Below are 27,888 nucleotides of genomic sequence, written 5' to 3' on the forward strand. Positions count from 1 at the left end.
CGGACACAGTTACACGCGTAGCGGCGGCGTGCCTCGTTACCTTTAGTCTCGCGTTTCGCAACGAGAGCTTACGATGTAATTTTCTCGGGTGGAGGGGAACGGCAATTGATAGGGCAAGAATTCCGGACGAATTTTGCAATATAGAAACGCCGCCCTGGCTTTTTGCGCGAATTCCATTTACGCTCTCGCCGGAGATACAGCGAGACGCGGGATGAGTCGGGGATAACGAAGTATGCGAAAGCTGTACGAATGCGCTGCAGCGTTTTTGCAATTGTCTAACGTACGGTTTATCACCTGAGGAAAATCTTGGGTTTCCGTATCGGCAGGATCGTCTTTTCTCACGTTGTTTTCACGTCGAACGTTCTTGCGAACGGTCCTATTCTTTTAATCAATTTTTATCCCCGTATTATCGTCACGAGGAGAATACGTTCTTTTTGGCCAAAAAATCTTTGAAAATTCGATTTCCAGTCGACAAGATAGATGGTACTTCGCTGTTTAGAACGTCAAAGTTTCCCAATGGCTGCATTCCCAGTCCGATTCCGTGTTTTTTTCTCTTTATACGCGGATGCGTTCCAGTCGTGAAAAAGCCATTTTCATTTAGCTGCTATCAGAGCTCCCGCCTTAAGGGTCTTTTTCACAGCGTTCCAACGATCGTTCAATTTTCATAGAAACTTACGGAAAGAGCGCACGGTGCACCGAGCGTTTTTAGCCGGCCGTTTTAACGTAAGTGTCTCCAGTAAACGTAACTCCGTTACCGACAAGATTAACCCCGGATAACCGTGACCCGATACGGAAATAAAAACAACCTCGCCCCGCATCGAAATTCCAGCTTATTCGGGGCGGTTCTCCACGTTACGGCGAAGCTTTTCTTTTCGGAACTTCGAACCGTCCGATTGATTCTTTAATCAGCGAGACGGTCATAGAGTACCGTTGGTCGAGAGGCAAAGAATTCAACGGTGATGTATATTTCGAGTCGACGGGTTGCGTGTCGAGTGGAGTCCACGGGCCATGATTTCGTGAAACCCCGAAGATGGAAAAACTGTGCGGTCTGTACACTCGGAAACGGTTGCGTTCGCGTGGCCACGTTGTTCATCGGAAGTTTCTCGAGCTTTTCGTTCGAAAAATGGATAGTTCACCTCCGTCTGTACTCGCATTCGGTTATTCGACAACGATAAGATTCGAAAGTATTCAGCTGGCACGAATGTTCGGCTCTCTCTGTGGTTGTTTAATTGCACGGCGTCCCGTAGAAATTTACGCGTTTGATTACGCGCGCGATCGCGCACGAGTTCCCTACGATATAATCGGTGTGCACGATTACATTTATTGGGTTTAGCATGAGCCGTAGGGGCAATCAATTTGCTGCTTAAACGTTTATACGGTAAAATGATCCGGAATATACGAGCGCCACGGTCCTTCGGCCCTTGTTATGGCAACCGGTAGACAAACCACCCTTCCGTTAAACCCTCGATCGCCGGCTCTGGCCCGCCACTTGTCCGGGGAAAATTCTGTCTCGTCCGTTGGCTATTATGCACACGAACGAAAATCACTTTTGAGAACGAATGCGACGATACCCGGTTGCGTACATTCCGGGGCATAACTTAAGAAAGCGTAGACGGTGCACGTACCAGCTGCTCTCCCCTGCATTCGTAACCGATCGAACTCGACAGACATGTCATTATGTTACGAAAATTACCAGGGCCATAGAGATCTGAATTCCTGAATGCAATGAATCCTACAAAGGCGTTTCTTCATCCTTGAGTCCCGAACTTCATGTGTATAATACAGTACTTCTTTATTGTAGATCACGCGAGAACGGCAGGCTGCGTAGGTATACAAATATTATACGACATTCTTCGTAATAACGCTTTCCTCTACGACGGTAGTTCTCATTCTATTCTTGCAGGATCTTCTTTTCATATCTCTACACTATTCAATAGAATTTGAAGTTTCTTCCTCGTGTATCTCTTCTACAATTTCTTTCCACGCATTCTACACACGTATAATAGGGTGTTCCACTTCTTCGAAATGCTCCACCACATCATCCATTCTTGAACGCTACACATAATCTTTCGCCTCGTCTTTCTCGATTACCTAAATTCATGTTCACAACTCGGCTCAACAAAGTGTGCTGTCCTACAATTTAATTCACATTGCTCTCAGGTTTTTCCTTCCCAAAAGTATCTATGAAACCAGCAGCTTCGTCTGCATCAAGGACTAAAGGAATTGCTCCAATGTAAAGTTACACGGTTTCGGAAGGAATATCGTTTTCAGCTGCGCCGAGAATGTCCGGTAGGAACCACGGTGTAATTAAGGAAGGCGTTTTAAAGGGGAAAGTTTCGGATCGGTTCATTGAAAGGGCAGAGAATCGGTTGTCGGACCGATGAGCTTCCTTCCTATCCCGCGGAACAAGTTTCCACGAAATGAAACGGTTAATTATTTCCCGGGACGAGGTTCACGGGGAATTGGGAGGCATTACTTTCAAGCTGGAAGGGGGGATGGAATTCGCGATACCCAATCCAGATGAAATCCGAAGAAAGAAGGAAACTTCCGAAAGTTTCATCGCCGTGAAGGATTACGAGCATCTTCCACTCTCTTTCTCTCTCTCTCTCTCTCTCTCTCTCTCTCTCTCTCTCTCTCTCTCTCTCTCTCCGGACTGCTTTTATATTTTCACGCTGGGTAACTTTTTAATCGTTCCTCGGAAGAAAGCTCGTCCATTCTCGCCGTGAGATCGAGCGATCCGCTTCGATCCCGTCGGAATATAACAGCGTAATGTTACAATACCCATCGTTTTGAAATAAACCTTCGACTAGACTCGTCTCCGCGGCGGTAAATAATGAATTCGCCGATTAAATGTCATCACGACTCATTTTTCCGTACGGCGAAAGTGGCACGTAGCTTGGGGAGAGCTATCGTGCGGCCAACCGAGTTTCCAGTGGGTGTAATTGCCGAAGGGGAGGAAGAAGCGAACGGAATCACCATTAATCCACGAATAATAAACAATCTCTGAAACGTATCGACGGTGAATAGACGGTTGGTGGGAGGCGATAATTCAGAGGAAAAGAGGAGTGGCGCCGGAATGGAACGGGACCGCGAATCGAAGCCCGGTCGCCCGCCATTAATAAGCGCGGGAAGTGCGGTCTTGCCGCGGAAAAAAGGACCGATAAGGTGGCGAAGAGGGTGAAAAGAGGGGTGACGGGAGAGAGGGGGGCTGCCAGAAGGATCCCATTGTTCGAAAATACAATGTACGTTGTTACGGCAAAGCGCCGTGCACCGTTCTCGAGTACAATGGCCGGGTGGAGGGAGGAAGATAGCCGTCGCGGGGTGGGAATATCGCGGCGGTCGTGTGTGCTTTGGTGGTTCACGTGTGTGCCTCGATTGAACGTACGCCGGAGAGAGAGAGGTATGTTACAGGGGAGAAGAGGGGAAGACGACAACACCCCCTGGAAAAAAGAAAGGGAGAGGAAATATGCTCTGGCGTCGTCCCTCAGATTCGCCGGAGACTACCGAACCACCCCGTCGGTGTACATATTTTTTCGCTTTACGTTTTTCGAATCGCTCCTGTTCCTTTTTTTCTGTCTTCCTTTCTGTTTTTCTTTTTTCGTTCGCCATCGATGAATTATAACTCGCGGTTCCGTTGCGGTATACCCGACCGCGATTGGTCGGTAGTTTTTATCAGCGCGGCCGCTGTTCATCACGATCCGCGATACTACTGCTACCTGTGTTCTGATAATTAAAATGCGATATGGAGCGAAACGGTGCGCGACGGGACCAGACGGGGGAACCATCGATGGTCGAACGGCAGAGGGGAATAATGAAGAGTAGTAATTAAAATTTGAGAACTCACGTTCTCGTAATGTAATGTCCCTCGGTACGCTCTCTGTCGTTCGTTCGTACCGTCGAGCCTCTCTAATGCGCGGTTCGCGCAGATTTTTGCGATAATTATGAAGAGGGTATAGGAAATGGAAGGATAGAAAAAACGTGCGGCTGTACAGAGCCCGCATCGGTGTTCGTTGCCAGAAAGGGAGAATAGAAGCATTTTTTTTTTGTTTTTTTTGTGCCCTCGTGGGTGGAGATTGAAAAATTGCATCGCAAATATCTTCGTTCACTTCAGGAAAATTTAATAAACGACCCGGTTAAAAGGCAACGCGCGTGTACCCCATTTTATCGTTTGCATCGCGACTCGAATCAGTTTGCACGACTTTTCCATCGCTTTGGCCCCTCCCGCGATTCGCGGTTGCTTTTGACGTAATAAAGTTGAATGGAATGCGATGCAATTGGACGATGCTCGTGTTTCATCCGGGATACGGTTGTACGCGTGCCACGGCCGTTTGCATTTTCACCTGACGAGGAAACTGGCGAACGGTAAATTAGGTGCCCGGGAATATCGGAATGAAAATACCGGAGAAACGTTTCGTTTCACGAGTATCGATAAATTCGTCCGCCATTGAATCGCGATTCCGCGGAGAATCTTTTTTATCGACCTTTTAACACGCGTTTTTATTTTTCCGACTACGTCCTGATTCTAATTTATGTGTCGTTCAGCGCGAGACGACATGGAATACGGCTCGTTTCTCCGATTATATTTCTATCCGCTGCTCTGTAACAGTCGACAATATCACGGACACCGAAGATCACAGGCACAATACCGTATTCATCGATACAGTCAAGAGTCGACTTTGTTTTCAATTTCAATGATAACGAAGCTTTGTGTATTTCGATCTGAAACAGCATTACGTTGCAAATCTGTGTGCATCGTGAAGAACGTACCGCGACGCAGGGACTAAAAAAGTAGACCACCGTGATCTCGATATAATTGGGTCGTTATACATCGCAAGAACCGGGCCATTTCCACGCGAACTGAAGTTGTTACTTACGAAATAATACGGCTGTTCTAATGAAACCATCCCCGGGAATTCCTTCTCCGAGCGAGGATCTCCCGCGGGCGGTTATAAAAATTGTAAAAAAAACCTCAGTTGGGAGTTCTTGCCGCGCCATCGTTCTTCCCCAAGGCGAAAGAACATTCATTTAGAGAGACTAATGATCCGACGGTGGTCGCGAAGAAAACGTTTGATTGAAAGATGAGACCGAAGCGAGAGAAAGAGCAATTTGTAGGAAAGAAACTGGTCCACCTATCGGATTGCTAGACACCTACACTCCCCACAACCTTTACGGGGTATAATTTTATCTATTCGGTAATTTACAGACGTGATGTATCGTATTAAATAAACAAGTCTACTATCTTTTAATGCTTCGAAGATCGATGTCATACATTTCTGTCTCGAAAATAATATAAAATGAATTTCATATTTAAGTCTACAACAGCGCACCAGCCCTCGAAGTATTAAGAACGCGAGAACTTTCCATTAATTGTAAGTCATTTTTCTCACCTACGCCCATAACACGTAAGAATAAATCAACAGATTCCCATACAAAGAAATCTCTTCTCCCACTGGGTGAGCAGAAACGACAACAACTAATTCGAAACTAACCGTAGCCGAAATTTCCGATCCGGGTCGCGCGGGTTGGCTGCCGTGGCGGCGGTCGGAAACTTTTATTCAGCGAGTCGTTGAAAGGGATCGAAACAGGGAATGGGACGCGAGCTGTGAATACAGGTCGGGGCCATCACCTGCGCGCTCCATGGAAACACAGTCCGCGTGTTTCGGACAGTGGTCGGCGGTCCAGCTCGCAGAATGCAGATGGCCACCGCACGATTGTACGAACGTATGTACGTATGATCTCCCACCGTACCCTCTCTCAATCTCTCTCACTCTCTCTGCTGCTTTCTCCGGGACTTCTCTGTCGTTCACGAAGTCGCTATCTACCGGTGGCCATGCGAGCCAGTGCATACCGCGTAGGCGCGTCAGCAAAGCATTAAACGGGAATGGAGGCTGGACGGTATCAGCAGTGCTGCAGCTGCAACTGCAGCTGCCAGATCCTGGGGTTTTGTGCAACACCGTGTATTGTAACGGTCTGCCGAGCAAAGGACCCCACACCGCTTTCAACCATCGATTTAATTCTACGGAATAACATGTTGCGTGCTCCATAAACGCTGCTCTTTCGGTTGTTTTTACTGACCCCGTTCGCTGGAACAGGATCGTCTCGTTAAATCTGTTAACTGTATGCTTTTATGGGTGGCATGGTCGACGAAAGAAGGTTCATCGTTCTGTTCCACTTGTCGTGGGTGTAGGAGAAAGATCGGAGATGATGATATAGCATACAGACATCGATCATATTTGTTCTTTGTAATGTTAGTTAGAGACCGTGTATTCGTTCGGTTCACTTTGAGCTCTGGCGGTGTTGGATGTCGATTCACAGTTTTCTATCAAGTGTTAAGTTCGTTTTCTCTTTAACGTGGCGGCATCCTTTACAGAAAACGTATTATCTCGATCTACGATTCTTGTTTCTTTTTACCGATGTTCATCGTTTCGAAGATCATAGGGCAGAAAGCCATAGTACAATTAGCCTTGATGTGGTGCTAAATTGTCAGATCATCAAAGCACACAGAAAATGTCGAGTTAGTTGGCTCCTTTGAGTGCGGAGTTTGCTCTCGATTCCGTTAATTTCAATCTCGGACGAAGTTCTCGCGATGGACAACAAGCCGTGGCTTCTCGGACGCCGTAACAGTGCCCGCGTGTATGAAATTTATTCGTTTCAATTAAGATCAGAGTTATGATTTCCGTACGAAAACGTCGAGAAGACCGACCTAGGGGGGGGGGGGGACAGTCGTGGACATTACTCGGGCGACGATTGTCACGAGTTAAAATATTTCCTCGTTAAAACGGTTTCAACTTCCCGTTCTATTCCTGTGCTATTTCATTTTTTTTTTTCGAGATTCTCCTGTACGCAGATTAATTAGTACAGCGTCGTTCGAAGAAAGAATGGGAGCGAGAGAGCGGCTTAATTACTATTCCAAGACACCGTAAGTTTCGTAATAACCAGGAGCTGCAGCGGCGAGGTATAAGTAATGAATCCAGATGTCGTCGTCGCCGTCGAATGTCACTTCGAAAAATGACGACCGAAGTTTCTAGTTGCACCCTTTCGAGGATACGGCAATGTCGGAGAAGAGAGAGCACTATCGTCTCTTTATCGAATAATCTCGATTTACGTCGACGACGAAAAACTCAGTGTGTCCAACGAGAATTGATTCGATTTCGATCCTCGGTGTGTAGGTAACTTGACCTCATCTAAGCGTTGATCCCGTGGAATCTGAGAACGAAATCGGTTCGCTTCGGTCCGAGAAATTCTCGGAAAGAGCTCCTGCGGGCCAATGGATATGTCATTAACCATCGCGGGTTCGTCGCGACCCAATTTCGACGGGGCCACCGTCGACGAGGAAATAAGAGGGCGCGCGCCCGGTACCGGGGTGGAAATACAGGAGAAAGGGAAGAAAAGAAGGAGAAAAAGATCGTACGGGCTAGTTCGGTCTACAAAGCGAAAAGTAAAACACTCTGGCAGCCAGAAGTTAATGTTTAATTTAAGATAGAGCACTGACTCTTCGTTTGCCATCTTTCCACCGGGTTTCGGGGAAGTTATACGCGGCGTACCGGGAGGCGGCCTTCTCGGATCGATTGGATTCTGGACCGGCTAACGGTCTATCGTAAGTCAGACGAGTTTCGGATACGTTCGGTAGAAAATGAAGTTTTCAGCTGCGAGGGAAAAGTCTTGAAAATACTTTCTTGTATTCGGAGGTATCCCTTAATTATACTAATCTTTGTATCTTCAGTTAGGTTCCCATTGGTTTGTGTCACGAATCGATGGAAAATCATACATCAGATTTCCTATATCGGTATTCGTATCTTAATAAAATCAATATCGAACGTTCTGTCTCTTATGTGTGCACTAAACACCACGTATTACACATATGTGTAATAGATCTCCTGTCTGACCATTATCAGTCATTTCTACTTCGGTCAATGTATATGAATCTTGTTGGTATAGTATAATAATTGTATGGTATTATCTTATCGTAAAAATAAATAATAATATGATTTACTCCCGTCTCTTATAAGTAGAAATAGCGAGTACTAGACAGACACAATGTCGGCCGTATTCAGAAGCACGTATGCTCCACGAATTCTCAAAATTAATGTTTTCGAGAACGAGACCTCGCAACAAAGATATGTTAGAATTGAAGAGTCACTAGAGGAGATGCTCTCGGTGATGCTTTCAAGATCATGTTTCATTGGTAGGTCCTGTCTCGTTACCCGACTCGAGATCGCTAATAAATCTTCGAAATTTCGTACACTCCCGTGCTGTGTCGAACTGAAAGGTAGCTCGGTGTCGAGCTCGACATTCAGTCGAAGGTCTGCGGTCGTTGCGCAGAGTGAAGCTACGGTTACAGAAGCTTCAGCCGTTGTTGCTGAAGCGATCAAGGCACCTCGAGTGTTATCGTCGGTTTCCCAACTATAGGACTTCCCATTGCTCCCTGCGGTGTAACGCGAGCTTTCCATTCTTGCACGATAATCTCGCTGTCGAGCCTTCCGGCTGGCGTTACACCGAATTTCTCGATGGGATTTTGCGGTCTTCACAGGTAGGCATTACTGACGTCCACCGACGCGTCTTCTAGCAATTATTGCGCATGAAATGTAATCCTCTCGGAAACAGGGAGAGGAAACAACTTGGCGGCGAAGCTCCCATATACCTTGATACACGTGTCTTTCCGTTCATTCGCGAAAGCAAATTAATTCCTTGTCTTGACTGAGGTACTGCGTACGCTTAGACGAATTTCAACGAAACGTTTAGTGTGGTCTCGGGCCCTGTTATATGCCCTCGATACTAGCAAATTCGAAATCTCACGTTATTCCGATCGATAGTCGAAAACTGTTGGTAGGCACCGCGGTAGTTCTTGAATATAATACTCCAGTAGTTTAATCATGACTTAATAACGTACCGTATCGAATGTGAACAAGTGTCTTTGACATAACGTTTCCTGTACAAGTATCTACGACTGAAATTGTTAATTATACCAAAGGGAACAGGAGATTGCCTCCCTTTGTCTCTGGTAATTGTGCCACTCGATGTCGAATTAACATCGTACTGCGATGCATGTTACGGCGACGCAAGGTTGCGCGTGTTCAACTTGAGAATTTATTCCCTCCCCCCCCCCCCCCCCCCCCCCCCCCCAAAGCATATTTGTCATCGGCGATGGGCCCGTCCCGCTTAATAATAATTTAACTGTTCCAGTGGCTTGTTCGACGGTGACAGTGACAAAGTGTCAAGCGGCCCTGCACACACTGCAAGCTTTCCCTTTCTTCCGCCCCACGTGCCTCTGCAGGGAGCCAAACGTAGATCCGGATTGCAACAGCTTCCAGAACTTCCTCTTCGACCATCCCTGCATCTACGTCTTAAAGAAGGGTAAGCTTCCGAGGAAGGAAATTGTTTTATCTTTTCGAGCACTTTGCAAAAACGGTCGCAATTTCCTTTCGCCAGTTACGCCGTCTAAGCAGCAACTACGTTGAAATTCACGGAGTAAGTCGCTGCAGAAATATAGAATTAAATATTCTTTTTCTTTATCCCATGATACCCGAGAACTACCGTTGCAATAGAAAAGTTTTTTTTTTCTTATGCTTTTTAAAATATAAATTTTGCGAACCTTTATCGCGCAAAGTCACACCGTGATCTCGTTGAAAACTGGACGACTAATCGGGAACGACAACGGAAATCAATTTAGATCAATCTGGTCCCAGTGGAAAAAACGGGACAGATCACGACCACGCGTTAATCCTCCAACAGGCGTTTAATCGCGAGCCGCGATTGTAACGAGGGATTCCGTTCCAACGTCCGGGAACCTTCTCTCTCTTTCTCTCTTTTTCTGGACGCTCTCGATCCCAGGCCAGAAACGATCCTCGGGAACTTTTAACGAGTCGCGAACACGCGTTCCGCGCGCAACGTTTCCAATAATCCCGGCGTCCCGTCGCAACGCCGCTCGTTTCTTGTTTAATCTGTACTTCTGTCCTGCATTACACGCGTTCTGAGCCGGCCCCGAGCGAAAAGAATCGGGGTACGCTCGAGTATACTTCAAAAAATCGCTCGCGATATTTGCTCCCCTCATTCTTCGCGACTTTTCACCGCGCCAAGAAGATTATCCGAAAGTCTCTCAACCATCGCCGAACATGCGATTGCACCTTTTTCACTGGACTTCCATTGAAACTGTATTGTTCACTCCCAACAATTTTCCGTCTCGAACGACTGTTTTTAGTAAATTTTTTATCTACCGAAAATTTATCGAAAATTGACCGCTCCGTAATGCGATTGTCGACAGTTGTTGGATTGTCCAATTTTTTTAATCAGCGCTTTTGTTCACGACCTCGTGCTCATAACGCGGGAGTAATCATTATTACGATGAAAGTTATAGTTTCGTATGATTCTTCAATTAATGTTCGCAATCTTCCATCAAGAAATATTTGCTTCCCCGTTTGCACTCGAAAGAAAAACACATAAGAACCGATACGACTAAACAATACTACGTCGGATTCCATTTCGGCCACGAGATAAAGGAATAGCGAAGAGTCTCGAAAACCCAGGCAGGCGCAACACACTTTTTTTCTTCTACTCGTTCCGGGAGTAGCGCGAGGTTTCACGGTGAAAGGAACCAGGCTTTTCATCAAATTTACCACGAGCGCTCTCAAGGAAAAGCTTGACGCGCGAAAGTGGCGAGAGAGAGAAAGAGAGAGAGAGAGAGCGAAACCCCGGAATGATCGCGCGTGCAACATATTACACTCGACGCATCGACATGAAAAGCGTGGGACTGATTTCCTCCGGCTCCCCTACTCGCATCTCCCCGCGATCTTTTTATGTCTGCCGGAACGGCCGGGAATCTTCAAAAGCTGGCTGCATAAGCTGGAACGCGCGTTCCTACCTTTCAGTCGACTCTGCCGCTGACGTTGACTCCGGCAGGGAGGGTGGAAACGCCACGCCTGGGATCTTTGCGCGTTTAACAGGGGAAAATGGAGGCGCGCGCGTGCCTTTGCCAGGCCTCCGTTTCCTTTCTTCCTTTTCTTTTCCTTTCTTCCCAGCACCCTCCCACTCCCCTGCTCCGACGGGTTTTCCCTTTCCTTCGTGTCCTTCCTCTTCTTCCACTTTTTTGTTTTTTTTTTTCTGTTTGCGCCCTACCAGCCCCTACAGCTCGGCCCAGGGAGCACGAGAGCGAATTTAATCTCATTAAGTGCCGAAGCCTGGCCCCGCGTTTTCGAAGCAGCCGCGGCGGTGAGCTTCCATTATCCGCCGGTTTCCCTCCCGTATGACCGGCTTTCAGCCGTCCGTATAGCTTATACAACCTGGATAAATGTAATCAAGCTTCTGGCCGAACTCTTCTAATTGCTTGACTCGTTACACACGAATTATACGAATCGTTCCCCCTCACCCACTCTACGGGCATCTCCGTGCTACCGAGTCCTAATATCTTTCGCGTCACCTTTATCATTTTATCGGTCGTTTCGTACGTGTTATTAGAAAATAATGTTTTATTCGATTGTGAGGTTGTTCACTTGTGAAATGAAGACTGACGTTACTCGTGGAACTTCTTTTCGCGGCAGAAATTCCGCCGGCATGTTTCTAATTGTATTACGCTCGGGATATTTCTGGATTTGCTTTCCCAATACGATAATTTGTTTATCTTCATCCGTCTGAGAACTGGCGTAATTGCTTAGTTGTTGCTATTATTCGTGTCGTATGTGAAATATCCAGGTCAGATCGGTTCGTTATGTGTCGGGCTATTCCTTTTGCCGTATAGAGGGGGTTGCAAGATAGGATTCATCACTCATTAATGAAAGTAAAAAATCATTCTATACTACGAAATGTAAAACCTCTGAGAAGGGATGGGATCAGAATGTCTTCTCCGATATTATCTTACATTTAGAATGGATGATAAAACATTTAAAACAGCTTATGTTGTGTGCACATTTTACTCACAAATATATATGTACCAAACACAAGTTACTTTAAATGTTTGTGTTAAAACATAATTAATTAAAAGCCATAGTAACTTGCGTGAACACATCTTGGAGAAGCAAGTCAAAGTCGAAAGTAGTTTCTACGGGCTTTTCCGCTGTAATTGGCGTGGTAACAATAACTTCTTCCACTAAAGTTTCTCGCTGGATGCTCAGTGACCCTTGAACTTCCTCTTTCCTACAACTTCACTAAAATATACATTCTCGGGGAAGAAAAGTGTGCGTTTCGTTACTTTCTTACCAGCTTCCGTCTCTCATCTGTGCCTTCAGCTTTCTAAATCAACTCGCCGTGCTAAAGATCGCTCGAGTCATGTTCCCCTGTTACTTTTTTTTTCCTCTGGTCGTGACGTATCAGACGGAGTTAATCGGAGGGAAGTTATCGCGGACACGGAGGAGTGAGCGGGCCGCGCGCCGGTGGCTGTGGGATGCAACAGAAGAAAAATTTGATCGAGGTGCCACTCAACCGGGCATTTCCTTTCGATGAAAAGAAGGGAGCTCGGTCGCGGCCCTCTCCTGGAAGAAACAAAAGGATCGCGATACCTTTGACTGCAGGCCTCACTCCTTCGCCCCCTTATACATATAACCTCCGCGCCATTGCGGCTTCTTCTGCGATCTCCATTGTTCATTTTCCCGAGGGCTCGTTCGTCCGGGCCGTCGAGTCTTTTGAGCATTTTCGAACGATTCACGGATAATTCCCAATGCGCTTCTTTTCACTCACGTCCGCTGTTCCAGCCGTGATCCTTTTTTCCGCCCGTTCTCCCTCGCTCCCTTCTCACGAAACCCGCCCCCTCCCCCTTGTCTCTTTCCCGTCTCCAGCCGTGCCAATGTTAAAAGAATGGCTTTCTTCTTGCCTGTCGATTCTGCGAGAGGAACTTTCCCTCTTTCCTTTTTTTTCTTTCTTCATCGTCATCCACCCCTGCTGCTCGCGTCCCTTTCCGCTCCATTATCCTTACTTCATCGAGGCTTTTGTTTCTACAACGTTTCTTGCGCGCATTTCCGCTCATAACATTTCTTTCCCCAGGTCTTGTTTACCGGGTAAATCGTAAGAGACCGTGACTCCGATATTCTCGTTCTTTTTAATTTTCGTCCCGATTCATCGACGTTCCTCGATTCACCTGTTTTCGAATGAATTAGTTTCCGCCAGCGTTTAATTGCGATCGTTTTTATTGCCGGAGAGAACGGGCGGTGGTCCTTTGAAATTATTCGCGGGAAATTTCTCGATCCTCTTCCTTCCAGCGCCGGCGCCGGCGCCGGTGTCTTCTTATTGTATTTATTCCATTGGCCCTTCGCGGCCGCGTCTTTTCATTATTTTCGCGTCTGAACCTCGGCTTTCTGGCTCGCCAACAATTATTTTTCCCGTGGTTCCGGCCTGCAGATGGCGCGACGAATTTTTTACTCGGTAAATAATCAACGATTTTCGTTTAGTCACGCATTGTCTCGCCCAGGCAAGCCCGCCCCGTTTCTCTTAATTTTTCGACGCGTATCGGAGGCCACGCTTATTGTTTCCCGCCTGGAATCTTAACTTCGCCACGGAAATTCCCCGGGATTTTAATGATAAACCGACCGACCGACCGTCTCTCTATACAATCGTGTTCTTATTCATCGAGATAGATCCACCGAGTCGGTGCCAAGAGATGAGAGCTCGAGATCCCCACGGGGCTTCAGTCTACGTTGCATTAAAAAAGAATGCTGCAGCGAACCAATGTTATGTGCAATTTTAATTTTGCTTGGCTGAATATTGTTCACGCGTAATAATACGTTTACGAGAGTGGTAATGTATTACTCCTTGTTATTGTATGTATATCAAGAAAAGAGTTTAATAACAGTACTGCGGTGATACTTCGACTTTTACGCGTTGCTGCAACTTAACCCCTACAAATCACTGCATTGCCTAATAAAGGCAAACTAGAAAGAATACTAATAAATAACAAAAACTCCTCTACTTTCTTAAAAACTGCGATTTATTTTCTAAAATCAGTGTACCATTAGGAATGCAGAAAGTTATAAAGTAGCAATGTCTGAATCTCACCCATTTACAATCGAATCTATTGATTATTTTTATCGTTTCGCATCTTCTAAATACTGTTATAAATGTATTATTATTATTGCGACGTTAAATAAAAACGGAAACGTTAACTAAAGACCAGTATACCCCGACTCTGCCGGTCTCGTCGACTCCGTTCCGAGTATGTAATTGAAATAAACCCAGCCTCGCCGTTCTTTCCAGACAAGGACCCGTACCCCATCGACGCGCTGCCGACCTGCAACCACGCGCTGAGCGTTTGTTTACGCGGGAAACCGTGCAGCCAGATATTCGAGGACTTCAAAAGCAACTGCAAAGCGCGGGAGGGCAAATGCCGTATGGAGAGCCGGTGAGTAAGAAACTTTCATCGTTATCATAGTTTTATTCTACTCCCTGGCGATCGCCGTGGCCCCGCGATTTTCGTCCAGGCACGATCCCGTGGCTGGGCTCTGGCGAGTCAATATTTACGTCCGCCTCTTTTACGCGCAAGAATGCGTCCCTCTTCCTCCTCTTACAGCCTGGTAAATTCACCGCGACGTCACGCCCCACCAAGCCTCCCCTGCTGTCTTTTCATAATTCAGGTTAAAGGAAGCGCGGAGTGCTCCTTTTGAATGTCAATCAAAGAAGCAAATTTCTTTGCAATGCGTTGAATCCCGTTCTTACGGCTGTGCTACGCCGCGCCGCCGCGGCGGTGTCGTTCGCTCGCTATTCATCCCCGCTCGACTTAAAAGGGGGTGGGAGTGACTTCCCTTTCTTTCTTTCTTTTTTCAATGTCAGTCGGCTACGCGAGCTCTTCCGTCGAGTTAATGCTGCCTCTCCGGCTCGCTGACATCCTTTTCTCGTCCCGGAATTCGAATCGAGAAAGAGCCGCGATGCGACTTTTACCGCAGTTTTATACGGTCGCGCGAGTTTCACGTGGTGGAAACGCGATCGAAAAATCGAGGAACCTGACGCGTCAAGCCAGATTCGCACTAACAGTTACGGTACGGTTATATGCGTCTAACCTTCTCAATAAGCAGCGATTTTTGAGAAATCGACGTAATCAGGTTCCGAAGAAAAAGTTTGGCTCGTTCGAACTTCATGCGTTAACTTCAGAAAGAACAGAAGAATCACCGATGCTGTCAGTTTCAAGAGCAGAAGAAGAAGTCACGTTCGCGTCATAAAACCGGCCCTTTACCGTCGTTTTTCGAAGCGAGCATTACCTTTTTAAGTTCCCGTCCGAGATAAAAGGAAATCTTTGCGTTAACAAAGCTCCCGAAGCTTTACGTTCCCCGTGGAATAGTTTTATCTTTTCACACGCGTTTCCTCAAGATTTAGTGCAGGCGAGGATAGAGCGGTTTCACTATCTTTTCTTTGTTTCTTTTAATCAGACCCTCCCCTCCACGACTGGACTGTAGTAAAACCATTAACAGGCGAGCACGCGTCCACGCACTTTTGATTACAGAGGTTCCCTCGTGTGTCGAAACTTTACGAGGCGTCTCCCCCCTCTGGAGATCTTTCTTTCCGAGTAATTGCCTCGTATCTTTCTTGTCATTTTCATCGGTTAACGTACCGTCCCGGCCGTCGCGCGATACGATTATTGTCATTGCAGGACTCTCTAGACAGTGAAAAAGACCGAATCGAGAATTTATACGATCCTCGGTACGTAAAAACAGGTGGCACTATTCCATTTTAACGATCTCGAATTACGTACATACCAGCATCAGGGGCGATTCTACTGTATCTTTGCCACGTAAAGGGAGACTTTTCAAGATTCCATTGGTGGATTTGAAGATTCCAATGTCCATCGACTGAATTTCGCGAAGATACGTATACTTAAATAAATCTTAACGAATCCATGACGAGTACATAAAACATCTTTGATAAATGTATGGTTCAATTCTTGGCAGAAATCTGTCACCGTAGATTTTATAATAATTAGCCAAATAAAAGTTTAAGCACACCTTAAATATTGAACTTTCCTGTCAACAATTGAACTATACATTTTTCAAAGATGTTTTATGTACGTGCCATTGATTTGTTAAGATTTATTTAATACCCGTCATTAGTCGACGTAAATATGAAAATATTGATTCTTTAATTGTACACAATCCGCTCCAGAAAGTGTCTTGTTTCCGAAACATCCCGTATAAATCGTAATCGGCTATTAGCGTCCTCGTTCATTTATCCTGCCGAGGGACGTTAATGTAATATTTAGCGAGGTAAATGTCGCTATAACGGGGCCGTTAAAGGACGGTAAAACGCGCGTGAAATCGCGAACAACGTTGGAATACGCAGACCGGGTTTCCACGAACTCCTGATCCTCCGACACGATGATCGTTGCATGCGACGCCTAAGTAATTTCTTCCTGGAACACCGTTGCCATCGTCCATAATCGAGTCGTGTTTCCTCGCGTTACTCCGAGGACGCGTGAACTCGTTTTCTGTATGGAACGATTTCTCAAAAGAAATTGGTATAACGCGGGGTGCATAAAAGAAAAAAAGGAAGAGAAGCGTAACGGAAAAATTCACGGATACATCATCGTTGAACGAGCAACGGGAATTGCATCGACGAAGTTTCGGCCAGGGAATTAACCGGCTGTTTATTTCAACCGTGAATTGGTCACACGAGATGGTTATCAGAAGTCGAGTATACAATGTTTTTTATAACAGATCGCTGATCTATCGGCAAATAAATCCCGCCGAAATCAGGATAAAATTACACTGGAAATTACCCGTGAAATATAGGCGACGATTGAATTTTATTTGAATTAAATTTAATACCCAGGGAAAATTTCATTATGAACGGTGCATCAATTCACAACAGGGATTGGCGAAGTACCCCTTCCTATTCCCAGATACTATTGAAAGCAGTAAATAATATCGAGCCTGGTTTTCTTGAAGTTTGCAAGGAGAGACGGGTAGACACGGAGAGCATGTTTGCTCGTCCTCTCGTGTCGCGAATTCCTTTCGTTGTTCTCTGCGCCGAACAAACTATGCAGGTGTTCCTTCGCGAGGATAAACAGATTTTCTTTGCAGGCATTTTTGTATCATCCAATAGGGCGAGGATGGAAAATGATTGCAGTGATGCGTTATGGGAGGGTTACAGGGCAAAGTTTGTAGCGTGGCAAGTGTCGAAGCTGGTGATTCTCTATATCCCTTCTGTAGACTTTTTCCCTATTCGTTTAATAGAGAGGACTGTAATAAAGAAAGGATCTGTTCTCGATTTTTGCGCTTCTCAGAGTTTCAAACTCTCTCCGAGGACTTCGACTGCACTCGACGGAATTAAACGGAGACATACGAATAGGTTCGAGCTCGCAGTATCGCCAGGATCGGCCAACTTCCTCTATTATTGCAAAAGATTCGGAACAGAATTCTTCGTGTTATCTGCTTTACTTTAGCCGTTTCCCTCGGATCCAGGGATCACAGATTAAGAGAAAATTGGAACAAGGCTGAAGGACGATGATCGGAGGGGGGCCACTCCGTAGCTGGTAGGTTTACTTTTATCGAGCGGAACGTCGGATTGAATTTCAATGTTATTACGAACGGGAATGGAAGGAATGTCGATACCGTGGAAGAGGGTGGGAGAGAATACTCGGGAACTTTACGGATTTCGTCTGAATTTAAAAACATGCGCGTGACGGGACTCCGGAAATCCTGTTATTGTTTCATGGTGTCGCCGGACAGGCCAGATAAAGTGGAATAATACACGACGACGGACGTTTCGGCTGTAAAACGGATGAAATTCAATTCTACTCGGGAAATGGAAGCAAAGCTAACAATTCCCTGGATCTATCGAGATAAGTTTATGTATTATTAGAAATTATTACTATTCCCGTCCTATGAAAGAAGACCAAGGGACAAGGCAGCCTAAACTTTCGTTAGATCTTACCCCCAACGGTTTGTGTCAAAGTATTCGCACCAACACTCTCACCTAGAAATCTTTACTTAATTTTCCTAAAAGAAACTGGGCCCTAAACTCTATTTTCGATAATTAAGGTTCACATTTCTTCGATTAAAGAAACTCATGACCCCAGACAAAGGTACGAACATTCCTCCGTGCCCTTTTCATCGGAAATCCAAATTCCTTCTTCGTGTGTGCAACGATCGCGAACTTTTGACCGACAGTGTAATGCGAAGCCGCTTTCTCAGCAAGTTCGTAAATTTCAGGAGTCGACAATAGCCGGCGCCCATGTGTGTCCCTTTATTTTCAGGCAGCTTGTCGCCGCGTCGTTTCAACAAATAAACCCTCGAACACGCCCGATGCGGCGGCGGGCACAATGCCGCGCGGCTTTTCACCGGTTCTTTCTTAGCCGCTCGTAAAGCGGGTTGGCCATCCGTAGTAGTGTCCTGGTCCCCATTCTCCGCAGGATTTGCGGACGCCACGGGGGCAGGGAAACGGTCGAAGAAGCGCGCCACGCCACAATTAATGATCCCGTTAATTTAATTAATGCGTACCATAAAGGCCGCGGCTCGTTACGCCCCGGCAGGAAAGTGGACTTTCACGGTTCAGGCGAGAAAAGGGGACAAAAATAATCGTTAAAAGGCGACAAGCGAACGAACGGCCACAGAGGAGTCGCTGGTGGTGGTGGTGGCGGTAGCGGGCTCGGTTACAAAAGTCGCAGCGTTCCGTGGACGGGGATTAAATCACCGTTCTCTGGGCTCGGTTGGAAAAGCTTCTGTTGGCCGGAAAATTCTAGGGAATCGAGCAAAGAAAAGATTTGCACCCGCTGTAGATTACAGGGTTCTCCTCTTCTCTTTTTTTTCAATGGGATTTCCTAAGCTCTAGGGAACGAGGCAGAGTATTTTTCTGTGAGAGCGAAAGAGAGGGGGTGGGCTGTAAGCGCGCTTGGATTACTCGAAATTGATATTAATTAGCGCGATGAGTCGCGTCGAGGTTCCCAGACGGGGGGACTGATATCTCTGCCGGCTTAACTACCCATTTTCGTGTTACCCGAAACTTCGAGGATCCCGCGGGCGTAGACAGTGTCTGGTTTTAACCCTTCGTCTGCGCCCTCGTCCGACAACTTCCGTGCAAGTATCGTTAAAGGATGCACGCGGTACGGGAAACGGGAGAAAAACGATCCTTAAGAGAAGAGGCGTACTTTCTTCCTTCGTTCCCGGAACATGGGTAGGTAACTTCAAACCAGTTAACAGGTACACACTTACGCATGTGCAAATGCAAGTCGATTAACGCTAATGAACCTGAAAAACGAAACGCCAGCAAACTGAATTGATCAAACACGTGTATAACTCATAAAGGTTCCCGTGAATCTGATTCTACCAGCCGAGGCAAGCAGGTGTGACGTAGCGAAATATGCCGTGAATCCGTTCTCGTGTCCAATTTCTTCACCCCGAAACGGCTGCGAGCCTGAAACGAGAAACCGACGAAACGGATAGACCGGAGACGGCATTCCACGGACACGGGAGTAAATAAATTCTCGTATGACGTTTTATTACAAAAGGAGGCGAAACGTAGAGGCAGACAGCAGGGGGTTGGAAGCTTTCTTTAGTTTCTTTTCCTTTATTTATTTCTTTTTTTTTCATTTCCTCGGTCGGCCGAAGATATTCATTTTTCAAGCGGCGGTGCACCATCTTTTCTCGCCGCCGAGTGGATCGTTTCCGTGTGTGAGGGGGAAAGGAGAGCAGACGAGTAGGAGAATGCGCTTTCTAAAAAGCTACCACTTTCCGCTCCTTTCGTCCGCCTTGACGAAGACAAACCAGCTTTCGTGCCGTCCACGAGACGTCTCTGCCGCCGCGGGCCGGAATATCTTCGAGGACGCGGGAAAAGGAAGAGAAACGAAAGATAACCACTTATCTTCGGTGCCTGCCCCAGGCGATACCGTTGCGATCGCGCTAATGAAAACGAGCTTTGCGCGAACGGATCTTGAACCGGAGCTGGATGAAATTGCCGGCGCTTGCTTGATCTGTGTTCGTAACGTTTTGATAACTCGAGGCTGGTATTGATCGTGGGGATAATGGAGAATTTGATCGTGGGATTAATCGATTAAGGTAATTGACTTTTTTGCTTTCATCGCGGTTCGCTTTGAATACACTTCGTACAGGGTATATTTAGTACTGTTGAATGGTATTTAAGCAGATTTTACACGGTCAACGATGTCAATATTTATCAATATCATCGATAGTATTGATAAATACCGTCAGTATTAATACTGATTGTGTACGAGGAATAATAATGGATGGACAATAGTACCATCGACGTTGATCCGGATTTGTTTGCGATTCGATTTTAAATAAATATTACCCGGGGAATATAGTGTGCAATTAAGTATACAATACAGAATATGTGTAAGTTGTGGCGTGAAACATTCACTCCGAATAGGTTGATCCGACACTTATAAACAAGAATGTATTTAACACTAAATGACCGGTTTTGACGTTCTAATTGATACCTTTTTGAAAGGTTCGGTCGGTTTAGCGTTGAAACGAGCTATTGAATTTCGGTTAAGAGTTCGGTAACATGTCCGATCGCTACTTACTTCTACTACTTGTAGCTTCCCCGTGTACCGTATTTCACTCGACATGGAAGCGCTCGTGCGGGAAGTTTTACCGCGCAAGTTTACGGAAAAATGTTCTTCTTTTTTTCTTCTTGGGTACCCAAGAGGACGTGCGGGGGGCGAAAAGTTTTAGAAGTCAGCGTGTCGGCAAGCGCCCAGCCTGTTGACATTTAATTTGAATCATGCCGGGAACGGCAAACTTTCCTGCCATCGATCCGACCGTACGGTTACGTGGCGTAGGAGGACGCAGTTACACCCGCGGTACTTTTGTTCCACCGTTCGGAATTTCGTGGCCGGATCACACACGGGGATCGTACCGTCGAAAAACCGAACATCGACGGGTGGGACGTCCGTGCTCGGAAAGTTCTCCGGGAATTCGAGCAGGTGGCCGTCTGGCGGAGGTGGACGTCAGTGAAAATCTCGACGAAGTCAGTGAAACCGGAAACGGGGCGGATGGAAATCAATTTCTGTGCCTCCTCCCCCGAAAATACCAGACGGCCGGGGAGTAATTGAACAACGGGGCAGACCAATTTTCAAATGAAATGAAATTTCAGGCGACAGCTCGATGTCCGCCGTTGTAGAAAAGAAAAAGAAAAAAGCGGTCAGGGATACTCGTCGACGGCGGGAAAAATACCATTAGCAAACAGAAATTCCGTGACACGAGGACGCGTCGCGCGTCAAAAAATATTCGACCGGCGAAATGGCCGAGTTGTGTAGTACGTTAATTAGCATCGTCGGGGAACTTCCCAAGGGACAGGGAAACCGAAGATAATTACGGACGTGTCGACGATACTGTCGGGGGTCTCTGACGAAGGAGTTGACGTTTGAAAACGAATGGATTACATCGACCGACCCGGCAAACGGAGAGCCGGTGTTTGGACCCCGATATCGAGTATATCCTCGGGATATACTCGATACGATCGGCCCGTGACAAATGTCGCCCCGGCTCTTTCGACACTTCGCCCGGACGAGCAGAATGGAAAATAAACAGTGTCCGTCCTCCTCGAGTACGATAAACTCCCCCGCTTAATAAAGCACGGGGTTATTATATTTTTCACACAGCTTCTCTTCTACGTCGACTCGAAATAAGCAGCATATTTTATCGCGAATGGCTTCGTAACATTTTGCCTGCTGAAGAATGTAGATATCTCTTGTGAAAAAATTATGACGAGCCATCTCCCGAGTAGATGCATACGACGGGCTCAGTCTTGTGCATTTTCCTGGGATCGTTATCGCAACGATAACGTTGTACATTTTAATAACGTGTCGGGGATAGGATGGAACTGTGAAATCCTTGTATCAACGTTACTGCGGGTTGCGATATCGGAGAGAATTATATACAAGCGTAACGAGGGATGAATTCCAACTATTTCCATATCTCCGTTACCTCGTCACGCTATCGCTTCCCGCGAATCGTTCCCGCCATTATCTCTCCACTTATCTCCTCAACATCCTTCCGGTCGCAAGGCGGTAGCAACCCAATCGTACTCGAGCCGATCTCCATAAAAGTTGCGGCCGGGGATGCGCTCGCTATTCCCCGCCTATTTTCCGCGGGACAATTATTTTTCTGGGCCAAGAGGCCATCAGAGGAGCGGCGTGTCGTTTCCTGTTCTGCCGATTTTAACGGTTCCGGCGAACTGCCAGATGCGGGTTGTATTACATCTTGCAATAATTGGTAATTAAAATTTGGTGCTTCCTTTGTCACTATTCTTTCGAAGGTTCAAGAGAATTTCTAGAAAATCGTTATTTCGTGTTCAGCAATAGACTCTACTTTTTTTAAACATTCAACGTACACGTCGTGCTTACACACCGGAGGGAGAGGGGTTGAAAGTACCAGTACCCCTCGATCTTCCGATCCTTTTTTTTTTTTTTTTTTTGGGTAAAAATGGAAGAGGGGAAAGTGGAACGAGGAGAAGAAAGAATCGAGGAAGGCAGGCCAGTGAAGGGGGAGCGCAGTGAAGGCGGGCAGAAAATCGAAGTGCTCGATGAACAGCTAACGAGGTCCAACTTCGCCGGAAATGACGATGTACCGCCCCGCTTCGAGCCCGGACCGGTGACTTCGGTATCAAACCGCCTCCTCTTTCGTTCCGGCAGTTGAACCGGTGTGAAATTGCCGGTGAATTTCTCTCCTCCCCGTTCAGCTTGATAACCGGATAGATCCTTCCGAACAAAAGAAAGCCGTCCCCCTACTCCATCGGCCGGATCAAAGTAATTTCTACACGGAAGGGAAGTGGCGTAGGTGCGCTCCCCCAACGGTTGCATTTTCGGCTCGGCTATTCTTCAAGGTCTGCCCCCTTTGATGCCCACGGAATGCAAATACAGGGTGAATCGCTCGCTGCTAGGGTCCAGAGGCAAGAACAGCCTATGTTAGAGATAGAGCGAAAACCGACATTCCCTCTGTCTTCGTCTTTGGTATCATTGATTACCACTAGTTATCATTACTAGTGATTAACTACTAATAACTAGTGAGAAATAATAGAAACTAGTGATAACTAGTGATAACTAGTGATGGCAACAACAACTAGCGATGCCGAAGTAATAACAAAATGATACCAAAGTAATAGCTAATGATACTAAACTAATAACTCGTATAATTTGCAGTATTACTTTACAAAATCTTACTACTCATTTTCACAAACGATACCAGACGATTGTGATCTCTATTGCACACATAGACTGCTCAGTAGGGGTAAGCTACAGTTGACACGTTTATGTTTACGACAGTTGAACGACAAAGGAGGCGGCTTGCCTCTCGACCCTGGCAACGAGCGATTCACCCTGTATGTGTATCGGTGTCGGAGGGATAGTCACGACTAAAGGGTTGCATCTCGCGGGGAAAAATGATAGGATGAAAGGGGCTTTTCGCGCGGCAAGCAAATCGTATTCTCGAATTCGCCTGAGAAATGAAATTGCATTTTGCATCGATCTGCCGGAATTTTGTGATCTGACGCTTGATATTGATATCGAGGATGAAATATTCTTCTTGATCCGAAAGATAGAATACAGCAAGATTTTGATCATGATATCGGTTATCGAGGATCTTTGTAGATTGTTCAGCGTGTAATTTTGGGTGGTTGAATGGGGAGCAAGGATCGAGTATACACAATTTTTCAGTCTTCCTTATAAAATTGTCGCTCCTGAGATGCATACGAATCTCTGGATCAGTACAGTCTCCAGCAGGGAAATGTAAAATGCACTTCAAGTTCGTCCAAGCACTCGAAGACGAAGTTAGAATTGAACAGACGTAGCCTTAATGAATTTTTAAAACGTCCATTAAATTTATTTAATACATGAAGTTCAAGAAAGGTGATCCAGTTTGTCGTCGAGCAGAAATTGAAAGACTCTTGGTACGGTCTCGTCGCGTCAGCAGAATTTCCAGGATCGATATACCGGTATTAGTCCCCCGGCCAGAGATAGATTTCAATAAATACTCGGAGACACTGCGAGATACTTACGGAAAGTTCCCGCTGCGTATGGAAATTTCGAGGTCTGGCTTTTCTGGTGCGTTCGTCGGTCCGAGGGCTCGTATCTCCGTCGGGCAGAAGTCGAGTCGAATTGTATCGAGTTTCTAACCGGGGGGTGGGTATAAGAATGGGCTAACGGATGACGGTGGAGGGGTGAGGAGGGGCGCGCGGAAGCCTGGAAGCGCCGGTGGCTAAAGCCGATTGAAACAATCGGCGATCAGTGTTCGGTGATCCCACTTGGAAATTGCGGAGGGTTGGAAACGAAATCGTCTTGACAGCGAACCTCCACCCCCCGGCCGCAATTTCCGCTCGAACGATCTTGCTCGAGGCGTCGACCGACTAAAATTTCTCGCGATCGTTGTCTCTGTTTCGATTCACATACACGCATAGTAGGGTGGTAGGGAGGGTGGCAGCTTGCAAACATCGTTTGTTCGTTGTCATGTCGCGGGGGCCATTTTTTTTCTTTAATTCCTCTTTCGAGTTCGTTTTTCGTCGATTCGATTAAGTCGACAAGATCGAATGCGAGGGGAATGTTTATCGTTCGGAAGATTTCATCGACAGGACACGAGCCCCGGATGCAACTGGAATCGGATTATAGACGATGATAAATATTCGACGAGCGACGACCTCGGCTCGGACACGCGATATTTTATACGAAATTCTAAACGTCGTTACTCGTGTTCGGCACAGACACACAGGTGAACGCGCTTAAGCTTTAACAAAACCCCCTCTCTCTCTCTCGCTCTTGGAAACCGATCTTCCGTTCAATCATCGACGCACACCGGATCCGGTAACACGACACTGCGATGGGATGGTAAATCATACGGATACTTTGAATTGGATCGACGCAATTAGCCGCGATCTTGCCTGGGGGAGGCTTGTTGTTTGATCGAAAGCGCGCCGTGGCTTGTTCGACAGGACTGAACAGCATCCTGGTTGGCCGGTGGGTGAATCATTCAGATCGAAGGAAGAAAGCGGATATTCCGTGTGGGATGGGGAATAATATGGAATCGATGAAATGTTACGCTGGATGCACGGCGTGCACTTGAAAACTGATACGTTTGATAACCCACAGAAGGTGCATCCGTGCGGATAAATGCGTTATTGGGAACCAATCGGGGGTATAACGTAATCACTGAAGTGTGCGCGTGATACGTCGGCGGGGGGATGGGAGTTGTCATAACAGCCCCAGCCCTTTATCGTGCGCCAGAAGCACCGGTGAAAATTATAATGAATCAGATACAGAGATAATTTAAATAGTTTCCGGTGACCAGCCGATCGCGCGACAATACGTGGGTACACCGTCAATGGAGTTTCATTCCGCTGGTGGAACGTTCGGGGGAAGTAAATCTGTCCTTTGATTTCAGGGAAATTGTAAGTTGTTGCAACGACGATTAAAATTGCAAATGGCGATCGGTGGGAGGTTAGCTGTCGTGCTGTCAGTTATCGATAGCTCGGAACAAATAACGAGACTCGTAACAATATTTTCGTAACAAATAACAGACACCATTCTTCGTTAGACGGCAATGTTATACGCTTTGGGGCTCGATTCCACTTCTGTCTATGACTTATCGGCTCCGATGAGGACGATTGAAAAGATCTTGTCGACTGGCTATTGCGTTATATTTCGCGAATAAAAGTCAGGGTAATTCGAGTGTGGTCACACAGGCGGGTCGCGAGAATAACTCGCTGGAGTTAGAAACGGGAAAGTGAGCGAGTAAAGTGCCTACAATGCTGGCCAGAGACAGGATAAATATTAATTCTTTTATAAATATGAAACTCTCTGGGCACTTGCTCTTGGTGTGTCAACGGAAGGCGGGGGAGAAAGAAAATGACGAGGAGACGAGTGGGTGGAATGAGAAGCGATGGTTCTCTGGAGACGGACTCGGACGATGGAACGAATAACTAGAAACGGCTGGATAACCCTACACACTGGTCCTAATGGTAGTTTATTCGCTGTTTTGTAGAGACTAGCTGTCTATTAACATCAACTTTTGCTTACTCTTGTCGACAGAATCCCTCCAGTACCTTCAATTTTCTCTTTCTAGTGGCTCTGTAGCAATATAAAGAAAATCCTCAATATTAAACAATCTTCGAATTCGTTAACAGTACTCATCTCTCGATTCTATTTTTAAAGATTCAAGATGCTTCGAGATTGAACGCTGCACTGCTGTATTGTCGGCGAGGTACATGAAAAGTCGACTTTAATTCTTAAACGGTCAAGTAGCCAAGTTAAGCAGCTAATAAGGTAGGGTCAATAGTAGCTAATAAAATAGCCGGTTATTGAGCGCCAACTTGCTATGACTGTTCGTTACCGAGTTTACAGTCCTTATCGATTACCATCGAACAACTTTAACAGCCGCGAATTATTTTATCAGCGCGTAATCCAGTTCGGTGCCATTGACGCCCAAGAGGGACGAAGGAAAATGAACTCTGCGCGAGTGAAATACACAGGATGCATGGACAACGAGGAAAACGGGAAAGGAACGTGATATATTTCCGTGGTTCGCGGGGAATCGGCGAGGACGGAGTTTATTTTACGGCTCGAGAGTATATTCCGGTCCTGATGTAATTGTAATGATGATTTATCGCGACACGGGAACCGATCGTCTTATGGGATTTGAATTTTCCCGCGGCTGAAGCGGAAGAGCAGCGCAGCGACGCGCCGGTTAGTTGTAACGCATAGCTGCGGCATGGATTTGCATTTAAAATCAAGGACGTACGTGTACGGATTTAAATGCCTCCTCGAGATTTTCCCGTCGGAATATCGCGGCTGAAGGCGACCCCGCGAAGTCCACGCAGACACCGGTATTCGAATCGCGGACGGATATGTATGGGAAGTTTTACGGCAAAAGTCTCCTCTGGGCATTCTTCGAAACAGAGGAAAGACGTTCAAGGAGGAAAAACGGACCGAAAAGAATGGAAATTCATTATCGATTTCCCGTTTCAAGAGGAGAACGGCTCGAGGAATCGCGACGTGATTATCCGCGTGTATCAGCGACCGATTAAATCGGACAGGAACGGAGTTTCCCGTAGAGGATTTCGGAATTGCAGCCGTTTCGGTAATCATCGGGCATATTGTAGTCTCGAAAACTCGAGGATCGGACGGATGCGCGGGAAGGCGACCGGGGAACAGTTAGCGCTTAGAGAGGCAACGGGACCAAAAGGACCGTCGTGTCGGGGACAATTAGCGGGAATTTCGCGTCTGATGCAGTTTTCGCGTCCGTCCGATTGTTTTGGCCCCGTTGAGTTTTCCAGGCACACGGCGGCTGTGTAGGAGGCCGAGGCTGGCTCGGAGCCGCGCGGCAGTTAAGCCGAATTCACACCAGAAATTAGTGCCTGGGTTCGAGAGCCACCCATCCCCTCCCTCCGACCGCCCCCACGGAGTTGGTAGCGCTCGAAACTCGAATACGTTGGAGGAAAACGTCCACAACCTCGATTGTTTCTGGCACGCGAACAGGGTAGGGGAGAGGAGAAAAAAAAGGAATCCGGCGGCCACAGTGATTCCATTGCATCTCCCCCGCCTTCCTTTACCCCCCGTGTCGCCGGATCTGCGTGCGTGGCCGTGTGCACCTATAGTTCCTTTTTTTATTGTTCACGCTCTTTCTTGTTTCGGCCGGGAGGACACGGAGAAACTGGCGGACCGTTCATTTGTCAGCGGAATAACGCGGCAACCGACCGTCACCGTCGAAATCGAATTCGAACTCGAGAAACGACGTTACCGAACACGCAGCCCACCTCCCGCGACTCGTGGGTATCATTTATTTCCGATTTTTAAGCTCACGTTGAAAACGAACGAGGATTTCCGTACGGGATCTAGCATTAGCATTCCCCAGCCCTCCTTCGCCGTACCCTCTTTTTATCTCCCGGAACTTATTCCCATCTTTCTCCTCCCTGTATCTCTCTCACGACGAAAAAAAACTTGGCGAAACTCGGGCAACTTTGGAACGCGGCTGC

The 27,888-nt window shown here is 46.7% G+C and overlaps 1 protein-coding gene across 1 annotated transcript in view; it reads left to right on the top strand.

The window, feature by feature from the left end:
• Nucleotides 1-27,888, top strand: part of LOC107190895 — a 253,254-nt gene that overhangs the window by 103,303 nt on the left and 122,063 nt on the right. Inside the window, exons 3-4 of the mRNA XM_015579782.1 lie at nt 9,184-9,354; nt 14,176-14,320. Of these exons, the coding sequence (XP_015435268.1) occupies nt 9,184-9,354; nt 14,176-14,320 (316 nt within the window). The remainder of the gene's footprint in view (nt 1-9,183; nt 9,355-14,175; nt 14,321-27,888) is intronic.

This window comes from Dufourea novaeangliae, unplaced genomic scaffold (genome assembly GCF_001272555.1).
Source record: "Dufourea novaeangliae isolate 0120121106 unplaced genomic scaffold, ASM127255v1 scaffold208, whole genome shotgun sequence".
Lineage (NCBI taxonomy): Eukaryota > Metazoa > Arthropoda > Insecta > Hymenoptera > Halictidae > Dufourea > Dufourea novaeangliae.